The sequence below is a fragment of the Diceros bicornis genome, chromosome 4 (genome assembly GCF_020826845.1).
Source record: "Diceros bicornis minor isolate mBicDic1 chromosome 4, mDicBic1.mat.cur, whole genome shotgun sequence".
Lineage (NCBI taxonomy): Eukaryota > Metazoa > Chordata > Mammalia > Perissodactyla > Rhinocerotidae > Diceros > Diceros bicornis.
This window is the reverse complement of record NC_080743.1, coordinates 4,543,897-4,566,844: the sequence shown is the minus strand read 5'-3', so window position 1 is coordinate 4,566,844 and position 22,948 is coordinate 4,543,897. Positions and strand designations below refer to the sequence as shown.

At 42.0% G+C, this 22,948-nt stretch overlaps 1 protein-coding gene across 3 annotated transcripts in view; it reads right to left on the bottom strand.

Annotated features, from left to right (window-relative positions):
- DNAJC6 (DnaJ heat shock protein family (Hsp40) member C6) overlaps positions 1–22,948 on the bottom strand; it is a 137,524-nt gene that overhangs the window by 12,995 nt on the left and 101,581 nt on the right. For all 3 annotated transcript variants that reach the window (XM_058538224.1, XM_058538225.1, XM_058538226.1), the window contains exons 5-13: positions 18,962–19,084; positions 14,208–14,341; positions 13,485–13,679; positions 12,456–12,573; positions 11,042–11,121; positions 10,012–10,205; positions 9,823–9,903; positions 7,261–7,695; positions 3,948–4,082 (exon numbers count right to left, since the gene is read on the bottom strand). In XM_058538224.1, the coding sequence (XP_058394207.1) occupies positions 3,948–4,082; positions 7,261–7,695; positions 9,823–9,903; positions 10,012–10,205; positions 11,042–11,121; positions 12,456–12,573; positions 13,485–13,679; positions 14,208–14,341; positions 18,962–19,084 (1,495 nt within the window). The remainder of the gene's footprint in view (positions 1–3,947; positions 4,083–7,260; positions 7,696–9,822; positions 9,904–10,011; positions 10,206–11,041; positions 11,122–12,455; positions 12,574–13,484; positions 13,680–14,207; positions 14,342–18,961; positions 19,085–22,948) is intronic.

The following is a 22,948-nucleotide window of genomic DNA, read 5'->3' as shown; positions in this document are numbered from 1 at the left end:
TCTGCAGCATTGATATTTGTGCCTCCATCTGTGGTTAGTACGTCCATGAGGGCTGGTGGAAGCCATACACTGTCTGTCTCTGTTCCTTCTTTGGCTCACCTTTATTTGACCTCAATATCCACACACTTTGAATTATAACTGTGCATATGCCTATCTCCATTAAATTGTGAGTTCCTTGAAGGCAAGAACTATCTTATTCATCTTTGTGTGTCTCACCTCTACACAACACAAAGTCAGGGGGCAATAAGAAAAAGTGAAAAGAAAGTTAAATTCAATTCGCCTTAGGTTGGCATTATCCAGTGTGCGAGAGGCATGATCCACTTAGGACTGAAATTTTGTTTTCTCTCTGCTGTGACATGAATTGAGAATGATGAGTCATTCAGAACGTGTCTTGGGCACTGACTATATGCCACCCACCATGCTGGTGTCAGAGATGTGTTTATTGTCACTCAAAACAAACTCATTGCAGCTTCAAAATAGATCATTCTGACCCCTGTCAAAGTTCCAAATGTAGAATTTAAAAGAAATGTTCAGCTAAAGAGAATCAGATTATTAGAGGAATACACATTGGTAGCGTTAAGTTTTTTCCGCATCTATAAAATCCAAGTAAGAAACAGGATGCCATAAGAATGAATTTCTTTCTAAGGTACCTCTAGGTTCTATCCATAAAATCAGTGGGTAAAATGTATATACTAAACTAACATTGCAAGTGGGATTTAAGACACACACACATATACACACATACTACCACCACCACCACCAAAAGAACAATTAAATCACCAAGATTAGCATTACCAAACCTTATGTTTACCTGTTTTGTTTGCTGAGTACAAACCAAGACAGCCCGTACCTTCCCATCATTAAGTTAAGAAGAACATGCCATTGTCAGCAGTAACAGTTATTTCCTGTCTATTTCTTTTTTCCCACAATAATCCATGAAAACTGAGGTGGAAATTGGACCATTTTGATAACATTTGCTGTCTGATTTCCTTTCACTCTAATCTTAGTCTTACATCCAACTGAGATGTAGAACCAGGTGTCAGAGCTTCAACCTTATTACTGATCAAAACCACAAACCCTCATGACCACCTACCCTGTGCAAGGCGCCACACCAGGCAAAGGAAAGGTAAAAGACACATTGCCTATCCTCAAGAAACTTAGAATCCGTTGGAGATAGAGGAATATACAAATGAAAAAGTAATTACCTAATATTTTAATCTCTATTTTGTCTTTTATTATGGTTATTTGTTTACTTGTTCTTCCAACACCAGGTTCCAAGTAATTATTTTCTTCAGAGTATATGTTCAATAAATATTTGTTGAACTCAAAGGCAGTATTTCTTGATTTTCAGAAGAGATTGGTGGTGCCTTGTGGAAATCTGGAAAAGTGCCCCAAGGATTTGGAGGTGGGCAATCTGACCCCCAATCTAACATCTGCATCTCACCCATGTTATCCTATATGAAGATGGTGCCACTGACTCACTAACAGTGGAATGATCATTGCTTTCCCAGCAAGGATCGTGGAAAATCCTTTCCCTCACTGGCATGACACAGGCCAAAATAAGAAGTGTGGCCACAAAACAGAGGAGTGCTAGCTGGCCTAAACTGGGTGATAAACAACATATTCTAACCAGCTCACAGGAAGCAGAGAACCAGACCGAGAACTGCCATGCTGAAGCATGAACATCTATACCCATGTGACATAAAAGGTAGCACCCACCCAAATATTAAATTCACAGTATTAAAGTCAGGAAAATGTGTGACCTTATAAACGCTATCACTACATATCAAAGAGACTTAGATAGGAAAAAATGAGGTAATTCATTTTACATTTACATATTAGACAGAAAAAATAGATAGACGGCACCTACTGTGTACCAGTAAGTCTTTTAGGCACTTGGGAACCATTAATGAACAAAACAAAGACCCCTGCCTTTGTGGAACTCGTGTTCCAGTGGGGAGAGACAGACAACAAAAAATAAACAGGTAAGTGAATGATTCAGTATACTGGAAGTTGGTAAGTACACTGGAAAGGAAAATGTAGAGTAAGGGCAGGGGGCCGAGTTGTGAGTTGGAAAGAGGAGTCCCCATGGTGAGACTACACTGAGAGATGACATTTGAGAAAGATTCAAAGGAGGTGAAGGAGTTAGCCATGCCCATGTCTGGGGAGGCGGGCACAGCCAGCGTAACAGCACAGAGGCCAGTATGGTGGGAATGGAGAGAGCAGGAGGGAGAGAATAGGAAATGAGGTCACAGGCACTGAGGTACAGGGCCTAGGGAGGCCCTTTCGAGGACTCTGGCTAACATGCTAAGTCAAATAGGGAGCCATTTTGAGCAGAGCAATGACATGAGTGACATTTTAAATAAGTGAGCAAAAATAACTGGTTTAACCTATCTCCTTGCATCTTTCCTCCCAGGGTAACCAACTTCCAATCAGGAGATTCTCTTACGTGGGGACTACTCAAGCGTGAGAGGTGATTTTCTTGTATGTTGTCCTGTGGACCTACTTCAAACAGTTTGAGATTTTAGATCAGTTGGAAATCACCCATAAGGGTTGTTCCTGGACTGATTTCTCATTTTCAGTCATTACGGTTTGACCAGTGTTACACAACTCATCTTCCTTTTGCATTTGCGTGGCTTCCATTAAGTCAAGCTGATGATGAGATTATGTTCTCCAGGCAAGCTGAGGGTGCATTTGACAATATGTGGCCCTCTGGATTGAGGCTAATAATGTTCAAGAGCCTTCAACATCAGGAATGAGCTACAATTCACTAGCTCAAGGCCATTTGTCCTTCCCCGAAGAGCTCCTGTTTTAATCAATATTACCTAAATGATAGCCTTTTGCACTTGCAAATTGATGTTATTACTTTCTTTCCACACAACCTAAGCCTGTAACATAGAAATATAACGTGAGCCATATATATAATTTAAAATTTTCTAGGTGCCGGCCCTGTGGCATAGCAGTTAAGTGCGCACGCTCCAGTGCTGGCGGCCCGGGTTCAGATCCCGGGCACGCACCGAGGCACCGCTTGTCGGGCCACGCTGTGGCAGTGTCCCATATAAAGTGAAGGAAGATGGGCACAGATGTTAGCCCAGGGCCAGTCTTCCTCAGCAAAAAGAGGAGGATTGGCACAGACGTTAGCTCAGAGCTGATCTTCCTCACAAACACACAAAAAAAATGAAAAAACGAAAAAAATAAAAATAAAAAAATAAAATTTTCTAGGAGTCATATTAAAAAAGGTAAAAAGGTACTGGTGAAATTAATTTTAATGTATTTTATTTAATGCAATATATTCAAAATATTGTCTTAAGAATCAATATAAAAATATTAATGAGATACTTTATATTCTTCTTTTGTACTAAGTTTTGAAATACTCAGAGCTCATTTTAAATCAGACTAGCCACATTTCAAGTGCTCAACAGCCACTAGTGGCTTCATATTAGGCAAAATAGATCTAATACATCAGGGCATTATATTCTAAATTTTGTTTTGTGGAATACTAATTTTGTGGAATGCTTATATCACATATTATTAATCTAAGACTCATTTTTTTCCATAGATCAAAGATTTCTCCAATGAGGATGCATCTTCCAATAAATTAAAAGTGGCAGCCTTTTTTTTATTTCTTATCAGCACATAAAATAAAGATACATCCTACAATCAATGGTGCCTTACAATTCTGTGCATGTAGCTCTAATGCAAAAAAGAATTCCACATCAAGTAAGTTTTAGGAAAGCTGAGTAAAACAAAGTTAAGCAGGCTTCCTTACTGTAAGACATCCCAGAGCTTTTCATATGTTAAGGTGAATTGTTAATTTCCAAAAGAGAGATGCATTATGTAGCTTTTTTCCCCAAAAAACACCTATAGGATGCTTTTATATCTGAGCACCCACTGCTCTCTTGTGGAAAACTATGTTCCACTGAACACAATGTAAAATACTTCCCTACCATGCACTGTAGGTGAGGGACTTCTCGTAGGCTGAAGAAAGGGGTCACTGGAAGCACTGGACGTGTTCAGAAAAGAACCCAGCAAATCTTGACCTGATGGCTTAGAAGGTGCTCCAAATGGGTCAAACGTGGCACCTAGAAAAGAATAGGAAAAATGTGTTTTTTTGTCCCCTGAGTTCATTTATTCAATAAATATTGAAGAATTGCCACTATTGCCAGGCCCTAGGCCAAATACATGAAAAATGGGGACAATGCCTGCCTCCTGGGCTGCTCCACAGGCCCGTCCTATCCTTAAAACTTCCTCCAGGGCTAACAATGGATCCTAAGGTTTTCCGAGCACACATAAGTAATTCCTTCTTTGCGGACAAAGGAGGAGTCTGGATTTATCTGTTGGATGAACCATAAACACTACAATAGGGCCCCTTGGGTCATTGGGCATCTTAAAAACATGAAATAAGTCAAGCTTACAGACTAGCTGAGAAGACAAGGCCAACACAGAAGAATCAAGGAGTGGCAAACCATGCCTGGACCAGAGGAGGTGCTCTGTGAATGAACTGTGTTCATGCTGAATGAATTAGTGGACAAATACCAGGCAGGGGGCTCAGCTTTTAAGGCAAACAGTAGAAAACCTCACTGACCGGTTTTATTTAGTTTTGTTTTGTGTTGTTAGTAGTCTCTAGCTCACTTGAAAGTTAAAAAGAGAAGAAAATGAGTGTGACAAAAACTGAACTCTCTTCATATCTTATGTCCTATGGAACTCAAATGTCGTTTCCAAAACTGCCTCTCAACAACCTGCTAGAAACTAGTCGCAGATTTCATGAAGTGAGGAAAAGTTTGTGAATGAACTAAGAAGACTAAAACGAAGTGGGCAGCTGAGGTGTCCAGCATCAATGCAACAACACTACTATTGTATCATTTCTTAGGGTTTACATTGCCTTTCATAAAGAATACCTCAGCTGATCCTCAACATTTCCCTGTCACACAGAAGTGGTATTATCTTCTTTCTACTGACAATAAAACTGAGGTTCAGAAAGCCAAGTTTCTCGCCCAATATCAAGTAAATAATAGGGCTGGAATTCATGCTCAAGTCTTTCTGACTCCAAACTCCAGGAATCTCCCAAAGGCATCTCACATTCCTCAGAGGCGTGAAATGAACGCAGAGCTGCATGTGTATAATGGGCCTTTAATTTCTCATTATTGGGCAAGGAACAAAACTCCCTTTAGCTCCTTCCTAATCTGTAAGTACCAACCTAAGGTGCTGATTGCTTCCTGGAGTGAGATTGACCTATTCTAGGAATAGACAACTAGAATCAAACAAGCTAATGAATAAATCCAACTCTCCAAACCCAGGCAGAATATGTGGTTTAATATGTGTTCAGCTTCAGTGACGTAATGCTCTCCTAATACCCGCTGGGCAGATTAGTCTTGTGTAGGAGCAATGGTATCAACTATTTGTCAGGCATTCTGCTACATAGTATGTATCCCTTACCCCGTCCAATATTCACAAAACTTTATCCCTCCTATAAAGTGAGAATACCAACATCTACAGAGTAACTAGAAGAGGACACCAGGCTTATCCCTCCAAATCTAAGTCTGAAGCCAACTAGTGGAGGATGCTAAAATCTTTTTGGTACACTTGTAATATCAATTTATGTTAAATTAGAGGCATTCTCCAATAGCTAAAAGCGAACTTCCCAACACCAGAAGACAGGAGCTCAAAATCTAGTCTTTACAACAATGCTGACAGGTTAGTATTATCCCATTTTACAACTAAGAAGGTGAAGGTTTTTTAACAAGCCTACACAGATAGTTAAGTGTCTGTTCCAGCATTCAAATCCAAGCCTTTAACTCTGGATTCTGTGTTCTTTCTGCTTCCTCTTGGGGGACAGAATACTCGAGTTCTAGATCTGGGTTTGCCACTAATCAGCTGTGTATCCTTGGACAAGTCTTTCAATATATCTAGGGCTCCGTTTCATTGTCTACAACCTGAGGCACAGATTTAACTAATGTCTCACAGGTCCCTTCCAGCTCTGACACTGGAACACAACTATCTGCATGGGACTCTGATGAATTACATCCTCAAAAGTCACACAGGGTGCACAGTCTCAAGATGTGACCGAGTACGATGCTATCTTGGATCTTGGGGATACTGTTCCCGACTCAGCTTTTATTCATTTTGGTGAGTAAGAACTGGATGGAAGGAAGTGAAGTACAGAGGAAATAGCCTGGGATTCAGGGCACCTGGGCTCACACCCTGACTCCATCAATAACTAATGTAGGAGCTTGAGCCTCAGCACCAACATCCAGTGATTCCGAGACTCACTCTTACAAAAGAATGCCTCCAGCTCAACTAAATCAAGACCAGCCAGAGCCTTCTGAGAAGTGAAGGATGAGCTTAGAAAAGAAAGTTCCTACAGGTTACCATAGGCCTGGAGAGTCGAGACATGTCTCTTTACTCTTCCTAATGTGATGCCATCTTGGTTAACGGTGACAGTAACAAGGGGCAGCTGTTTCTTCAGAAGCTATAACAGACTTCTGCTTACCCACCTACACTGTCTTGCAAAATGTCAAAAAATTGTGGACGACCAGGTGAGTCTGTAGCAATGAGCAGAGTTAAGCTAACTGAGTCACATGGGGCTCAAACTCCTTCCCTGGCACCAACTGCTCTGCTCCAGCAGCTGTGCAGCTGGCTTAAGTCCCTTAACCAGATCTTGAAGTAACAAGTACTTCTCTGCACGGCCAAAGTGTATTCAGAAAACTACAATTCCAGGAAGACATTACAGGAAAACTGAGGGAAAGCTCTGCAGTCAAATGGGCTAGTTCTGGACCCTGGCCCCATCAATTACTATCTGTATAAACATATGCTACTAATTTCACTCCAAGCCTCTGTTTCCTCAACTATAAAACAGGGATAATAATAGCACCTCTTTACTGGGTTTTTATAAGAACTGAATCCATGTTTAGTTAAATTCCATGCTTGGCAAATGTTAAGTACCCCACAAATATTAGCTGTTATTATTAATAATAATCCATCAATCTACGTCTCCAAGCAGATGTAACTAAAGCAGCTCAGAGACTGAAGCCCTGAAAAGAAAATAAGAGTGAGGAGCTCAAATATTCACTCTTAGACCGTCCCACCAAAACGGACAATATTTCTGTTGTGTTCTCCACTTAAATGGAGATAGAGACCTCTCTAAGGGACTTTTAAGGACACCAGAGAAGTCTAGCTTAGCAGGAAAGTTCGATTCTACCTGCTTGGCCGGATGGTTATAATTCAAAACTGAGAGGTACAGTGCAACATGGAAAACATTACCTTCTCCCACTCTGAGAGTTGGAGACGCAGAGGCGGAGGCGGCAGACCGGCGCGGTGTTGACTGGGTGGATGCAGGTCCACTCGGGTGAAACACGTCTTCCACCCCCGACTGTCCAGCCTGGGCAGGGCCGGCCGCACCTCCACCCCCAAACAGGTCACTCAGGAGCTCAGAATTGGTGGGAGGAGCCGCCGGCGGAGAGAAGCTCTTACTCACTGCAGACCCTTCTAGGCCCAGAAGGTCCACGTCCTCGGGGGGTGGAGGGGCAGCTGGCTCCTGTGGCTTTGTGCTGGGCTTCTTGGCTCCGTGATGTTTGTCACCATTGGCATTGCCATGTGGACTAGAAAGGGTCAGAAGTTCATCGTCTGATTGCTCACTTTCCTGATTCACTAGGGCAGCGTGGTCCTCCTCGCAGAAGGATTTCTCAGATTTCTGATCTAGGGAAGGCCAGTATGCCAATCAACAGTTAGTTACTGGCCATAGCTTTATTGGTCTTTGTTAGAACATATGTATATCACTCTAGAAAGAGAGAAGGAACCCTGAGCAAACAGCGCTTTCAGACCGTTACCAATGGAAAACTTGATGTATTTCCCATTACATTCCATCACCACCTGTTGGGCATCTGAGAGGCAGTACAGCACAGAGGTGAAGAGCAAGAACTCACGAGTCAGACAGCCTGGGTTTGAATTCCAGCTCCACTGCTTACCGGCTCTGTGACACTGAGAAAGTTACTGCACATCTCTGTGTCTTGGTTTCCTCCTCAGCAACATGGGGGCAATAAATAGTACCTAACTCACATCATGGCTGTGAAAATTACATGAGGTAGTATATAGAAAGTGCTCAGATCTATAGTTAAGTAGTACTTCAGTGTTTTTTATTACTATTATTATTTTTGTTATTATCATTTTCCAAGTACTATGCTAGGAGCTTTGAAAAAAAATCTCCAAGTCCTTTGCCGATTCTCTCACTGCCTTTTACTTCTCCATGTGGCCTGTAGCCAAAAGCAAGGCCTTTCTCCCACAGTCTGGAGCAGAAGTGAACCCCACCCCCACAACAAGTGAACAGAGGGAATGGCTGTGCCATGGATGGTCCTTACACCAACCTAAACGAGATACTTTCAGCATAAGATGGGCAGCAGGAAAGGTGTCTTCTGGGGAAGGAATGGAGAGGCTGGTAGTGACCTTCCCCTTGAGACACATCCTCCTACAGAACTTTGTTATTTAATATCAGATAGATTCACATTCCAAGTCAAGAACAGATCCACATCCCTTATCCCCAATTTTGAAATACAAAAAGCTATGAAAAGGGAACGATTTCCCTAAGTTTGGTGCAAACTCAGTTGGCAGAAAAATCTGACCAGAACTGATGGGAAAGTATTTATAGTCTTCATTTATCTCACTCAGGGCTATTATGTACATGTTTTACTGCAGAAATATTGATCTGTTTGATTACGAGTCATAGTCTGAGATGCCCCTGGGGATGCTGGGTAATATGCAGTTTTACGCACCATCTCACCTTCCTAAAATCCAAATTCTGCATTCCTAAACATATTCGGCTCTGTGAGGTTCAAAGAAGAGACTGTGCGTTTGTGCTAAAACCTACTTCAGAGCCTAACAGGAACGATTTCTAAGTTACTTGCTAAAACAGCATGGAGAGGTTAACAGCGAAGTTTATGAAAAGCCCTCACGTGAGGAAGATGACAGTCTGGGGCACAAGAGGACCCTGGGAAATCTCCCTGCTATCCAGATTTCCCGGGCTTTCCCATTTTCTTATGTTATTGGTCTAATTTCTCAGTAGAAAATTCTGAAAGTAAGCCTTTCAATTCAAAGGAGTTATGAACAAGTTTTTCACCAAACACGGAAAAGTCTGTGTAAGCAATGGGAATACTGTCTTGTGCTCCCACAGCAGAGGAAGGTCAATCAAGAGAATTTTAAGTAGACCGTCACCAGTTTCCTACCCTCTTCAATGGGAAGTCTTTACTATTCAATTCTACACTGAACCTGTGGTTAACCTCAGCAAACTCAAACAAGGAAGGCAAACGGGTACTGCTTAGAATGCCAATGCCAGTCTACTGATGGGAGCAGGCTGAAGGGTTATGTGGGAAAAGATTCTGAAAACACCTCCAGGTTCAGCAGAAAAGGACACTGTGATCGACCCCAACTTCTGCCATGGCTGTTAAAGCAAGTAGCAGAGACACATGGGCACAATGTTTGCCTCCCCTGTACCAGGGGAAGCTCAGCTCTGCCCCACTAGTGGTTAGAGCCCCTGAGGGAAATGCCAGACTTTAGATTCTTAGAATATTTAGTTGAAGGCAGGAGACAGAGTCCTTTGTTAATTTCTTTGTGAGTCAGCAGTGTAAATGGAGATCCCAGAAAGTATCATGTCTAGAGCATCTATGGAGTGGACAGCAGGGAAGCTGCCTGATTTGAAAAGGAATGAGAGGGGAGAGTGTGAAATGAAGCAGACTCTGAGTGATGTCTAAGCGCTGCTTTCCTTTAGGCTGCTTCCAGGATCGGTCATCTTCATAGAAGAACCACATAACTGAAGGAAATGCTTGGAAGTACCTTGCCAACAGAGAGAGGAAAAGAAGCCACCTTGCCCAAAATGCCTGGGGTTGTCTGGCGGGATATCTATTGGAGCCTGTCCTGCAAGACAAAAGGCCATGCAACAACCATGAACCGCAGGAAATGAGCCCATGTGATAAACAACACAGAGGCTTCGTCCCGAAAACAAAACCACCAGGCGACTCCTACCTCCCAAGACCAGAGTATCCTGATGCTCCTGGTGAGAGGAGAAGAGGATGCTGGGATTGACGTCTTTTGTGCAGTAATGTTCCCACGGTGGGGTTAAGTCCATCACCTTGTCGTGGGGCTGCAGTTCCACATCCAGAGTCACCTGAAAGAGCTGAGGGTATTTTTCTGGTACATCACATGCATCCAACTCAGGCCTGAATAGGGATTTAAAAGAATAAGACCAGTGAAAACAATGGACCCAGTATGATGTTCAGCACAGAAACCATTGTGGGTTAACTCTTAGCTTAACTCCAAGACTCATTTCCAGGGAAAAACCAACCATTAACCAGACAACTTACTGTACTTTTCTGAGCCTCTGCTTCCTCATCTAGAGAAAAGTGGAGAACAGTGCCCACTCAGAGAATTTGGATACTATTGCATGTGAAAGCATTCTAGAAAGCAGGGCTGGTACATCCAGCCTGTGAGCACGGGCATGGCCAAATCAGTTGCTGAAATAGTGAAATAGGCCCACAGCCGCCACCCCGAGCTCTCGAATGTCTGGCCCCAGCAACTCCCCCTATCACCCCAGCTTCACTACCCTCCACGAGTTTCCTAGACCACACTAGAATACATCAACCAACTGTTAATGTCTGGTGCAGGGGGCCCCCCGAGGACCTGCTTCAGGGCTATGGCCTGGCATCCATTCTCTTGGGTCATTGCTCATATCACAATGCTGATTAAACCGCCTTTCTCATTGAAAAACACAAAGGAATACACAGATGCAAAGGATCATGGTATTGATACTCTGTTTCCTCTTGTTCCCTCACATGGAATTTTAGACCTTTCTATTTGAAGTCTGATCCATTTGTGCTCATTTGTTTACAGCTGAAAGCTGTAAAGGGCAACCGGCCTATGTGTTGCTAGGCTACACTCAAAGTCGTGCAGCACAGACTGGGGGATGCCGGCGCACAGCACTAGGAGCTTCGGGCACTGACTCCAGCATTTCACAGCTGCTGGGATCAAAAGCGTTCTCAGCCCAAGCAGCACTCACTTGGTGAACTTTAAAACTGTTGTGTCCAGTGGTATGAATCCAGTATGAAACTGAAGCTGGAATATTTGAGTGTTGGTCACCTAAAAATACATAAGAGAAGCACATTACATCAATCAGTGACAAGGGAATTGGATCAAAGACTCTATTCTGGGGATCCATACCCCTTCAACTGTTTCTACGTCGGAATCTTTGTTTACTATGCATATGAACCGACCTCCCCACTTGGAACTGGCCCAGCTTCATTTCTAGCCTCTCCTCTCCATGAACTCTGCCTTGCAGGCCGATTCCTCACCTGCTAATGTCCGGTGTTCTTGCACACTGCCACACTTGGACTCATTCCATTCCTTCTACCCAGGACGCTCCTGATCCAACCTGAGGAAGTCAGCCTTCAGGCCTACCTTGAAAGGCCACATCCTCTCTGTACCCCTTCTGGGCCCCGCTGGATAAAACAAACCACTCCCATTATAGCATCTCATTCTACCTCTACTGTGGTCATGGAGATTTGTACATATGTGAATTTCCCCTGCCAGGCTGAGCCCCTTAAAGGCAGGGACCCAGTCTTATTCTTGTCAATCCTAAACCCCGAGGCAATGACTGGCACAGAGCATGCACTTAGCAAATATTTGATAAATTAAAATATAATTACTTATAGCATTATTACTAATATCCCCAAATGTCTGTCAACTGATGAAGAGATTAATAAAAGCTGGTATAGCCATACAATGGAATATTACTTGACCATATAAAGAAGTGCTGATCCATGCTACAACATGGATGAACCTCAAAACATTATGCTGAGTGAAAGAAGCCAGTCACAAAAGACCACATATTGTATGATTCCATTTATATGAATTGTCCAAAATAAGCAAATCCATAGAGACAAAAAGTAGATTAGTGGTTGCTTAGAGGACAGAGGAGGGGGAATGGGCAGTGGCTGTTAACAGATACAAGGTTTCTTTTGAGGGTGATGAAAATGTTCTGGAATTAGTGGTGCTGCACAACTTTTTGAAAATACTAAAAACAACTGCACTGTACACTTTAAATGGGTAAATTTTATCACAATAAAAAAAGTGAAAAAAATTTACTTAATCCCACATCCTTAACAGAAATATCCCCTCTCACACTAATCCAAATGGAACACTATAAAAAAGGCACAAGCCTCTAAAAAACAAGGTTTGCTAGAAGTTCTAGGGCTGCCATCTTTGGGCAAAATCATGGGGGCAAGTCACACCCTTTCTGAGTCTCAGTTTCCTCCCCTGTAAAATGAGGGAGATAAGCATCAGTAATCTTCACAGGCTCTTTCTAATTCTAAACCCACAAGTCACTCAAGCCGAAAGTGATGTAGAGAAGACTCTGAAATACTCCTGTTAAAGGATCAGATGAGTTTATGTTATGATTCTTGCTGAAACCATACCTTCGCCTGTAGTCGGCTCCCGATGGTTGATCTCAAGTGATACATGGAAACTACCACATCTCCCTGCACAGTGATGCTCAAGGGAATGAAGATTTTTCCATCTTGGACACGGTATTCTCTTTAAACAGACACAAAAACATACATCGAAAGAGAGTTCAATTTGGTATAGTAACACAGGTACAGTCCTCTGTGGCTCTGGCCAAGGGATCTGTTTGCCCAGGCCTGGACCCAGGAACAATTTCCTGTCTTAAGCAAAGTCAGGAGCAAAGCCAGTACCAACTGGGTGCAAACTGGTTCTGCCATGGAATGGCACTAGTCCTGTCAATCCTAAACCCCTCTCTCTCTATCCCATCCGCATTACCAGATAAACCAACTGCCCATCCCTACTTTGCAGATCTCATTTTCCTCAAATACATCTAGCCCTGATGTATTTGCCTCTCCCTAACTTTCAATTAATAGTGAAAGCAGAGATAGAGGTACAAAAAGTCCAACCAAGATCAGTATAGAAACAGCAATGCAATGCTCTGTGAGGGTCTTGGATACCAATTCTCAAATTCAATCTATTCCAAACTAATTGCATTTGATGTTAACCATCCACTCCCTTCTCTCCACACCCCCTACCACCTCCCACTGGCACCTGCTCTGTATGATAGATTCTATAACTTCTTTCATTACATTCACCATCTACCTAGTTTCTCACCTAGAAATCTCATTCATCCCTGATCCTTCCATTATCCTCACCATATCTCATCAAGGTCATCTCCTTCTTGAATGTTCAGGTCCTCTGTCCCACACCACTGTCTTAACCCTCATTATAGCTCACATTAGTCCCTTAGCTCGTACCACCATTTGAAAAGGAACGATGGCATCCCTTAATTTCGTTGTGTTTTTCTATGGTTACCGCCTATGTTGAAGCTTTTTTTTTTTATATCAGCCATTTCACAATGATGTAGTCCTCACAGGAATACGATCCAACTTACACAAGACTTAGGCAGTTCACAAGAAATGAAGAAAAGTATCATGACTTACTTCATTCGTTCAAAATCTGCACAGGTTGTGTATATTTTGGTTTCTCCAATCAGTACATCACAGTAAGGGCGACATCCATTTCTCTGTTTGTTAAAAAAAGGAACTGGGCTGACAGTGATCGACTTAATCGTGAGAGGCTTGAAGTGAGGGCGGTAGGGTTTGTCCGCTAGGAGGTCACACATATAGCCCAGGTATCTAAAACAGAAGATTGACATTCTGTTGGTGCCCACCACCCCAGAAGAAACAAGCAGTCAATCTTTGCTATGAAGTGTGTTCTCGTAAATTATTCACTTAACAGTAAAAATTTACTGTGTTAATTTTTTAAACATTAACTAGCAAAAGAGAATGCAGCCAACAACTTAGGAAAGCTTATAACTAGTGACACTGCTGTACTTCCCCCAAAGAACTGATAAAGGAGTATTTATTAAATGAAAAACCTTATGAAAAAGCTTTATACTAGCTCAATATTTGAACATCTATTCCTATTTGACCTAGCAGATTAAATTTATCAGCTAAAGGCTGGCTTTGGAAAAATTTCAGAATTTATCTTCAGAAGCACTTTTAATCCAAAAAAAGTAAAGAGATGCAATTTAAATAAGAGAAAGGAAGAAACTGTGACTAAAGAGAAGATAATAAGTCAATTACCTGAAAATGCTTTTTTTTTTAAGTACATGATACCAATTAGACCCTGTCTGCGCCTACCCTGCATCTAGCTTACTTTACCTCCTGTGGGATGGCGAAAGTCCAATTCCTGGACGCTTTGCATATAGCAATCGAACAGCTGGGCCAGGAGTAGAGTAGAGATTACAGAAAATGAACATAGCACCAACCAGAATTGACGATGCTGCCCGTCCATCCTGCCAAAGAAAACGTATAAACTTGTCACGAACACGGACCAAAGAGCCACTCATCCCTGAGAATGGCTGTATTTGCAATTAAAAGAGACGGGGGAGACGGAGAGGAGAGAAATCTTCTTAGCTGGGGGTGCCTGTCAATTCAAAATTGTTCACTTGAAAACTAAAATCTGCCCCAGCTATTTAATTCACAAAGCAGCAAGGAAAGACTTATTCTTAAGATAAAATTGACTCTCTACTAACCTAAGAAACCCAGCAATATAAATTTGATTTGTATGTATTTACTGAAAGATAATCTAATCTTCAAAGTAGCTTTGGACTTGTAGGATCAGAACTAATAGTGAGGTCTCTTGTTTTAGGCTGGAGGCAGAGTTCACAGATTAGGCAAATACTGCATTTGGGAATACGCTATGTATATATTTTACTCAAGGTATGTTCCTGATTCATATAAACTGACGAAGCTTCACCCGATTCAACCACATTCAGTGGAGGAACACATGCAATAACCTTCCTGACAGATGGTCAGCCAGCCGCTTCTAGAACACTTTCAGTGACAGGGAGCTTACTGCTACTTGAAGTAGCCCAGCCCAGCTCACACTGAATATACTGGATGATCCTCATTCTTCCTTCCGTCAGGACAGCGGAAACCAACTCCTTTCTCCCTGGGACAGCCCATTACTCTTCTGAAATACCCTCCCTTTCCATCAACCCTGCTCTTTTCCAAGTTAAAAACACACCCAATCTGTGAAGTTAATCTTATGCATCAGCTTGACTGGACTAAGGGATGCCCAGAGAGCTGGTAAGACATTATTTCTGCTGTGTCTGTGAGGGTGTTTCTGGAAGAGATCAGCATTTGAATCAGTAAACTGAGTACAGAGATCCGCCCTCATCAAAGTGGGCGGGCGTCATCCAATCTGTTGAGGGTCTAAGTAGAACAAAAAGAGAAGGAAGGGTGAATTCTCTCTCTCTCTCTCTCCTTCAGCTGGGCCCTCCATCGTCTCCTGCCCTCGGAAATCAGAGCTCCCGGTTTTCGGGCCTCCAGACTTCTGGACTTATGCCTGCGGCCCCCCTTGGTTCTCAGGCCTTCAGACACGGACTAAATTATACCACCAGCTTTCCTGCTTCTCCAGCCTGCAGAGGGCAGACTGTGCAACTTCTGGGCCTCCATAACCGCGCGAGCCAATCCCTATAATAAATCTCCTCTTATATATGTATATCTCTCTGTATAGTCTATATATCTCTGTATCTCCTATTGGTTCTGTTTCTCTAGAGAACCCTGCCTAATACACAATCCCTTCAATTCGTCTGATGTTCCATTTTAAGAGATATCATCCTTCAGTGTACTTCCTGAACAGACTCCAGTTTTAAAGCAAGAACCTTCAATGTGCTGTGCAGATGTGAAATGCAAGATTTGAGATGTGTTCTGACCAAACTAGAGAGGAAATATCATCATCCTCAGTCTGGGCACTATGCTTTTATTAACACAACCCCAGGCTACACTAGTTTAAATGCAGGCTGAGTTGCACCATAGCCTCTTATTGATCTTTCTATCCACTAAAACCCCTAGTTCTTTTTCAGATGGTGTATTAAGCTAAAGGACAAACATATTTAACCTTTTAGAACCAGAATGCAGGACTTTACTTTTACCCTGTGTTTAATTTCACATTGTTAGTTTCTGTTAAATGACCAACCTGCAAAACCTTTTAAAATCCAGATTCCTTATTCGACCCACCCAATCTGAGAAAACTGATAAGCTGGATCTCCACATCTTCATCAAAGTTGTTAATTAAAAAGGCAGCTACATGCTCCTGCTCCTGGGAGGAGGCTGATCCATTAATCACCTACCTTTGGAAGCAGATATTCAGCCACAATTTGACTAAATTTATAACAATCTAGCCCAAATTTCTCCATCTAGATTATAAGAAACTAGGAAATATCTTGCAGGAATCCAATAAACTATCTCTACTATTAATCTATTAGTCCTGTTGCAAAAGTTCAGTTGGTTTAATATGTGTGTTCATAATGAACCAATGTGGACTCCTTTTTTCTAATAGTTTAAAATCATCTGTGCAAAAATTTATATTAGAATTTTGCCTTAGATCCAGCTCTAATGGCCTAGTGGTTAAAGTTGGGCGCACTCCTCTTCGGTAGCCTGGGTTTGGTTCCTGGTTGCGGAACCACACCACCCATCTGTCAGTAGCCATGCTGTGGTGGCTCACAAAGAATGAGAAGAACTTATAACTATACACAACTACGTACCGGGGCTCTGAGGGGGAAAAGGAAGAAAAAAAGGAGGAAGATTGGCAACAGATGTTAGCTTAGGGGGAATCTTCCCCCGCACAAAAAAAAAAAGAATTTTGCCTTAAATTGCCATCAGGCTCACCAGCCCTGTAACTTTCCAGGATCAACCTCCTCCGTCTTTAGGGAAAAATCTCTCCTTGCTTGCCTGGCACCTCTTCTTCCTGTTTTCCTCATATTACATAAGAAATCCATAATTGCTTTTCCAGCTGCTTTCAGCATTCTGTCACATAATCTAAGTCTAGAGAGTGGATTACTTTTAAGTACCGTGAGGCCCTTTTACTATCTCCCTACCTACCATCTTTGTCTTAACTATCATTGTTACTCCCTCTCTAGCTTGACATTTGTTCCCCCTGATAAAGGAAACAGAATAAAAGAGTCAAGATTATAGCACGTGTCTCAAGCACTTGCTGCTGTCCTTATTCCAAGCAGCTAGGGGGTACAGGAGAAAGTACTGAGAAAGAACAAGGGATCCCCTTTTACTGTCTATCAGGGCTTGGAGGTGAGGGATAAATTTTATCTTTGAACCAAGATTAAAATGTTGATTAATATACTGGACTTGACATTTGAATTTCTGACTCAAAACTGCACATTGTAACTTAAAATGACACCAGAACTTTCTAATAACTGAGAATAAAAAAGAATTCGTATGGCCTACTTGTAACAATTTTCATACAGTAGAAGGGTAAAAAAGCTGCTGTCCTTATTCCAGAAGCACTTTTTTCTTAAAAAAGACATTTTTCTCAGTTTTGATTCTTTTTAGATGTAGCCTTCCTGATACTTTTAACAGGTTCACAGCTCTGAGATATGTGTCTCCTCCTTTTATCTGCCATGCAGGTCTTTTAAAGTTTTATTAGGTGTTTTTTAATTATTATTAAAGGATAATGCTTATCTTTTAGAGTATATGCTTATTATTTTTAATAAAAGAGCAGTATATATAGGATAAAAATAAAAGGTCCTACCCTCCACTTCAATTCCATTTCCCAAAGACTTGGTGCAGACTTCCAACTCATGCCTGTCCTTCAGTGAGCCTGGAGAAGCGGCCTGTGGACTCATAATCCTTTGTCTGTCTCTTTTTTCTTTTTCATTGGGTTTTTATTCTTTATGATTGTATCATTAGAACTGGGAGCCTCTGGTCTCTCTTGAGCCATCTTCCCTTACAAAGCTGTCAGACTTACGCTCGCTGAACTTTTAGAAAGTTCTTGAGTAAAGAGAAAAATCACCAAGGTGCCCAAAGGCTGCAAAGTTCCAAAAAGAAATCTGTCCTGTTGCACAATCTGTTGTGTCTCTGAAAGGAAAACCATTTGGCCTCTCACATTAAACTCCTACGAACAACACGTGTTTTTCCTTTATTGCCAAGAGTTTGGGGATGTGAAGTGGAAAGAAGAAAAAATGCTCTTCAACTTTCTACCCTTTTAGCCAACTGGCTCTCAAAAAGAGGGAGAAAATCATCAAGTAAGATTATAGCAAAAAAAAAAAAACCCTGAAGTTTATAGAAGCAATAGATAGTTCCAGTATTTATTCTCAGATTCCATTTGTGTGTTCGTTTGTTCATGTATTCAATCACTAATTCAAATCTCGCATACCTGAGGTACAAATGTAAAGAAGGCACAGTTCTTGCCAGCAAGATGCTCATAGTCTAGCGGGAAAACAGGCAGGTTACCAGATTATGATGATGCGCGTACTAAATGCCACCGAAGACATTTAGATATACGGTGGGAATGTCCACATTGTGAAAATACTAAAAAGAGTCAGAAATATTTTACCCAAAGTTGAGTTTTAAATGATAGGTAAGAGGCCTCTGGAGGAAGGTTTGGGGAAAGGGACTCGCACAGTCAGTAGTCAGAAAAATCATCGGTCCCACCAGGAATTGTTATAAAATATAGTCAATCTATGTGACTACTTACAAGGACACAGCTGTCATTTTATTTTATTTTTATTCAAACACAAAGGTAAGAAAAAAAATATTCCAATGTGTTTACGTGAATTTTATTCACACAAAACTCAATGGTATTTTTGCCTGTGCACCCACAGCTCGTTTCTACCTCTATATAGTAGTTGGCACATTCTAGAGGCCCTGTGTTATGTGGGTTGTGTACGTATCTGTCTCTCAAACTAGTGCTCAGCTTTAATTTAAGGCAGGAATAACAAGTTCTTCTCTCATTTTAATATCCCTCACATCACCTAATTTCCAAGTAGGGCCTTAAATGCTTATTCAACTTAAATGTTACCTGTTCACCAAGCTGTATAGGGCCACTCATCTTCCACCAAACCAAACCAAACCACCAAACGTGACAACAACAGCCACAACAAAAGCTTACTCACCAAGCAGTGGACAACGCAGACGTTTTTGGGATTCTGCAGTAGCCAGTTATACATATTCCGACACACAGCAAAGAGGTTGTGCAGACTGGGGGCCTGCCTAATGGGCCAACTGCATTCTGAGACCTAAAGGAATCGAGCAAAAGAAAATGAATTCCCCCAGCAACTTCCTCTCTTTGAGCATGTATCACACCAAACAACTTCCGAAGTGAAACTACATCTCCTTTAATCTAGAAAGGGAGAGCTGGGAACAGGGTCCAAACACAGAAAGAAGAGTTGTTTAATCCAGTAATTTTTTAATAAAAAAATTCTGTTTCAGTAAAGGTATGAAAATACATTTTGAAATATGTTTTAAATTAAACTAGACAACTTAATTACATATTTGAATTTTTAAAAATTCTGTGAGGTGGGCCGGCCCCGTGGCTTAGCGGTTAAGTGAGCGCGCTCCACTGCTGGCGACCCGGGTTCGGATCCCGGGCTCGCACCGACGCGCTGCTTCTCCGGCCATGCTGAGGCCGCGTCCCACATACAGCAACTAGAAGGATGTGCAGCTATGACACACAACTATCTACTGGGGCTTTGGGGGGAAAAATAAATAAATAAAATCTTTAAAAAAATATTAAAAAAAAAAAATTCTGTGAGGTTACACTGAATTTAATTTTTATTTAGAATAAAATGTTTTGACCTGCCTACTAGATGCTTAATTATAGGATTATATTATAAATCCTGCACTACCCCTAATTTTATTCCAACTGATAAAAGCGAAAACACGAAAAGTGCTGCCAAGTGAGCCAAAGGCAGGCTCGTTCAGGGCTCTTATTTCCTTCTCTTTAGTGAAGGTACCCACAACAACATGGGGCAGCCTCTAACACACACGCTCATCTACCACATTACAGAGCATCAACTATGTTCCTAGATTCTGATTGGCCCTGATCTGTACAACAATCATGTAAGACAAGGATTAATTAATACGATCCCCATTTTCCAGATGAGAAAACCAACTCTCAGAGGCTATCTCGTCTAAAGTCCCACTGCTGGTCAGTACCAGAACTGCATGCCAGGTCTTCCGAGTATAAATCGCTGTGCTATACCAGTACACTGGCTGGGATGATCATTTGCCTCAATATACTAGGCATGAGCCTCAATCCATTAGATATTTACTAATTCAGCTAATAAACAATAACAAGAAGCTTAGACTTAGACAAACTTTGTGACCTCTTTGAGCCTTTCTTCATAAAATGCGGTGAGCGATACCCACTTACCTGCCTCACAGGGCTGTGGGTGCTACATGAGAATGTATTTCAAGGGCTTAGTTCAGTATCTGACACACACAAAGTGATCAATAAATGCTAGCTATTATTATTATTATTATTTCATCAGTTAACTGCCAATGCAAACACACGAGGTCAAAGAGAGCTAGCTATGTTTGAAAAAAATGAATGAAACTCTGTATGGCGAGAGTGTGGACTGAAGGGTCAGATGATACAAGGCCTTGTTAGGAACTGGGAGAAGTATTTAAGAAGGAGAATGACTCTCGGATCTGCATTTTCCAAAGACCTCCAAGATCCAGTATGGAGAATGGATGTGGCTGACATGAGACTAAAGTCAGAGAGACCAGTCAGGAGGTTGCTGAGGAATCTTATGTAAGAGATGATGGTGGCTTAGGCTACATGAGTGACAGCAGGGTGCAAAAGACTTGAGGAATTCAAGAAACAGAGAGGAAGTGGAATACCTGTGCACAAGACTCAGCGGTTGATCAGATGGTGGCAGTGTGTGAGTGTGGAGTGGTGTACTTAAGAGAGAGATGGGCGAGGAGTCAAGGATGATGCCCGAGTTGCCAGCTTGAACGGCTGGACAAAAGGACGGCAGGTGCGATTTACTGAGCTAGGGAATTCTGGAGGAAAAAACAGGTTTTACAAGGACAGTGCCATCAGAAAGAGCTCTGCAACACTACCACCACCACTAAAACCCAGATGTCTCAAATTCCTAATGTTTAACAGGGGGGAAAGGGAGGCAGGACCAATGTGTTTGGTTCACCCTTTTCTGGTAACCAGATAATCTGTAGAGCTGACATCCGAAAGCAAACAGGCAGTTTTTCTCTCTGGGGCTGCCAAGAAAGACCATTCTTTTTGGTTAATTTGTAACTTTGTTTCTACAAGGTGACTGGGGGATAGTGGCAGGGGACCTTCTAGGTTACTCATTTTCCTATACCTTTGGGAACGACAGGTGTTGTTTATTAAACACAGTAGTTGAAACGCTTGACATAGCTCCCAAACAATCCAGGGTGACCCCGGATTGGGCCTCTGTCCATTTAAACTTCACAACAGCTTGCCCTTTTACCCAACATGATTTAGGGCTATTTCTGGCCGATTCTTTACCCTCAAATAGATTCCCCATTGATGTGCTCTCAAGGAATGGAAATGATATGTCGGTTAAAAAAAAAAGAAGAAGAAGAATTGGGAAGATAAATTTTGCCATCAGAAGAATTGCAAAATGTACGTTTGTACAAGCTGCTCCCCGTCTGCGATGCTTTTTCTTCCCTTGGTAGCTTCCTATTCATGCTTCAAAACCCAAGCTCAAACGTACGCTTGTCTCTGACAGTGTCCTAACCCCCACGGGCAGAGATGCTCAGTCAACTCAGTGACCCTTGTACCCAGGCCCTTGTCATTTTCATCTGCTACAGGTTTTACCAGCAGAGCAACATGGTTAAGCCCACAGGTTAGGTTTTCACCTGGGTTTTACTGCTTGACTAACCTTAGGCAAAGTACTAGCCCCTCCACACCCGAATTCTCTTGTGTGTAAAGTGCAAATGGGCATTACAAGATGGATGTGAGAATTCAGCAGCACAACACAAACACAGCAACTGCCAGCTGTCAGGCTGTATTCGAATTAACTGATTGTGTCTGTCTCCCCCTCTAGACACTGAGCCCCATGCGAAGAGAGACCATTATTCACTCGTGTAACTTGACTCCAGTTTCATGTACCAAACAGCAGGTGCTCAGCAGGCACTTGCGGAGTGAATGAACGAGTGAAAGAAGGAAGGGATGAACCCCATTTGGCAATCTCTTCTTGGAATAGATTTGTCGACATGTACAGTATCTTGAGACAGGAACAGGTGAATCAATTTTAGATTGCAACCATGTAAAACTGTAGGAAATTTGTTTTCCCAGCAATATTTTTAAACTTTATGGAAACTGTGTCACCCATACAAACACTAAATGTCAACATCTGTAATGAGTCTCAGCTAAAAGTTAGCTAAACTGTTCTTAGCACAATAGGCTAATAGCTCCCCAATCATTAAATCAATCAAGTAAATAATATTAATTTAAAGTACTCCATAATTACATATTTACTTGATATATAATTATACACCATTAAGCAAACATACAATTAGAATTTTTTAAAAAGCATGTGCTCGGTCTAAAGGGGGAAAAATATTAAGGCATAAACAAAACCAAAAAATTTTAAAAAAGATCAATCACTGGAAGCTATTTTTGTAGCTCTCTGGGGTTCACAGCTTCATGCAGTCAGCACAATCCTTGGGCACGTGACACTTCACGATGCTGTCTCCAGTCTCTGAACACCTGCTAGAGCCGCAGAGCGTCAGAGGACGCCATATGGATCACAAGGCTGCCATGGTACCACCCAGCGGGAGAAGAGGCCAAAACAGCACCAGGGCTGGATGCCGTTCAATGTTCATCTCTCCATCGCCCCAAGCACGAGGAAAGATGACATAAGCATCCCAGTTGCTGAGCCTAAGAGCAAAAAGCGCTACAGAGACTCAGACTGAAGAGCCATACCCCGTGTTTTAAGAGGCTGACACCTTTTTGGAGGACAGGGTACTGCAGTCAATCATTTATTGTGGCATTTTATTCTTACTAATGATAATCATAGCTACCACCCACTGCATGCTTACTCTAAGCCAGACACTGCTATCACATTTATTTCGTACAGCAAACCTACAGAAACATTTTCTAAGTATTTGTGAGA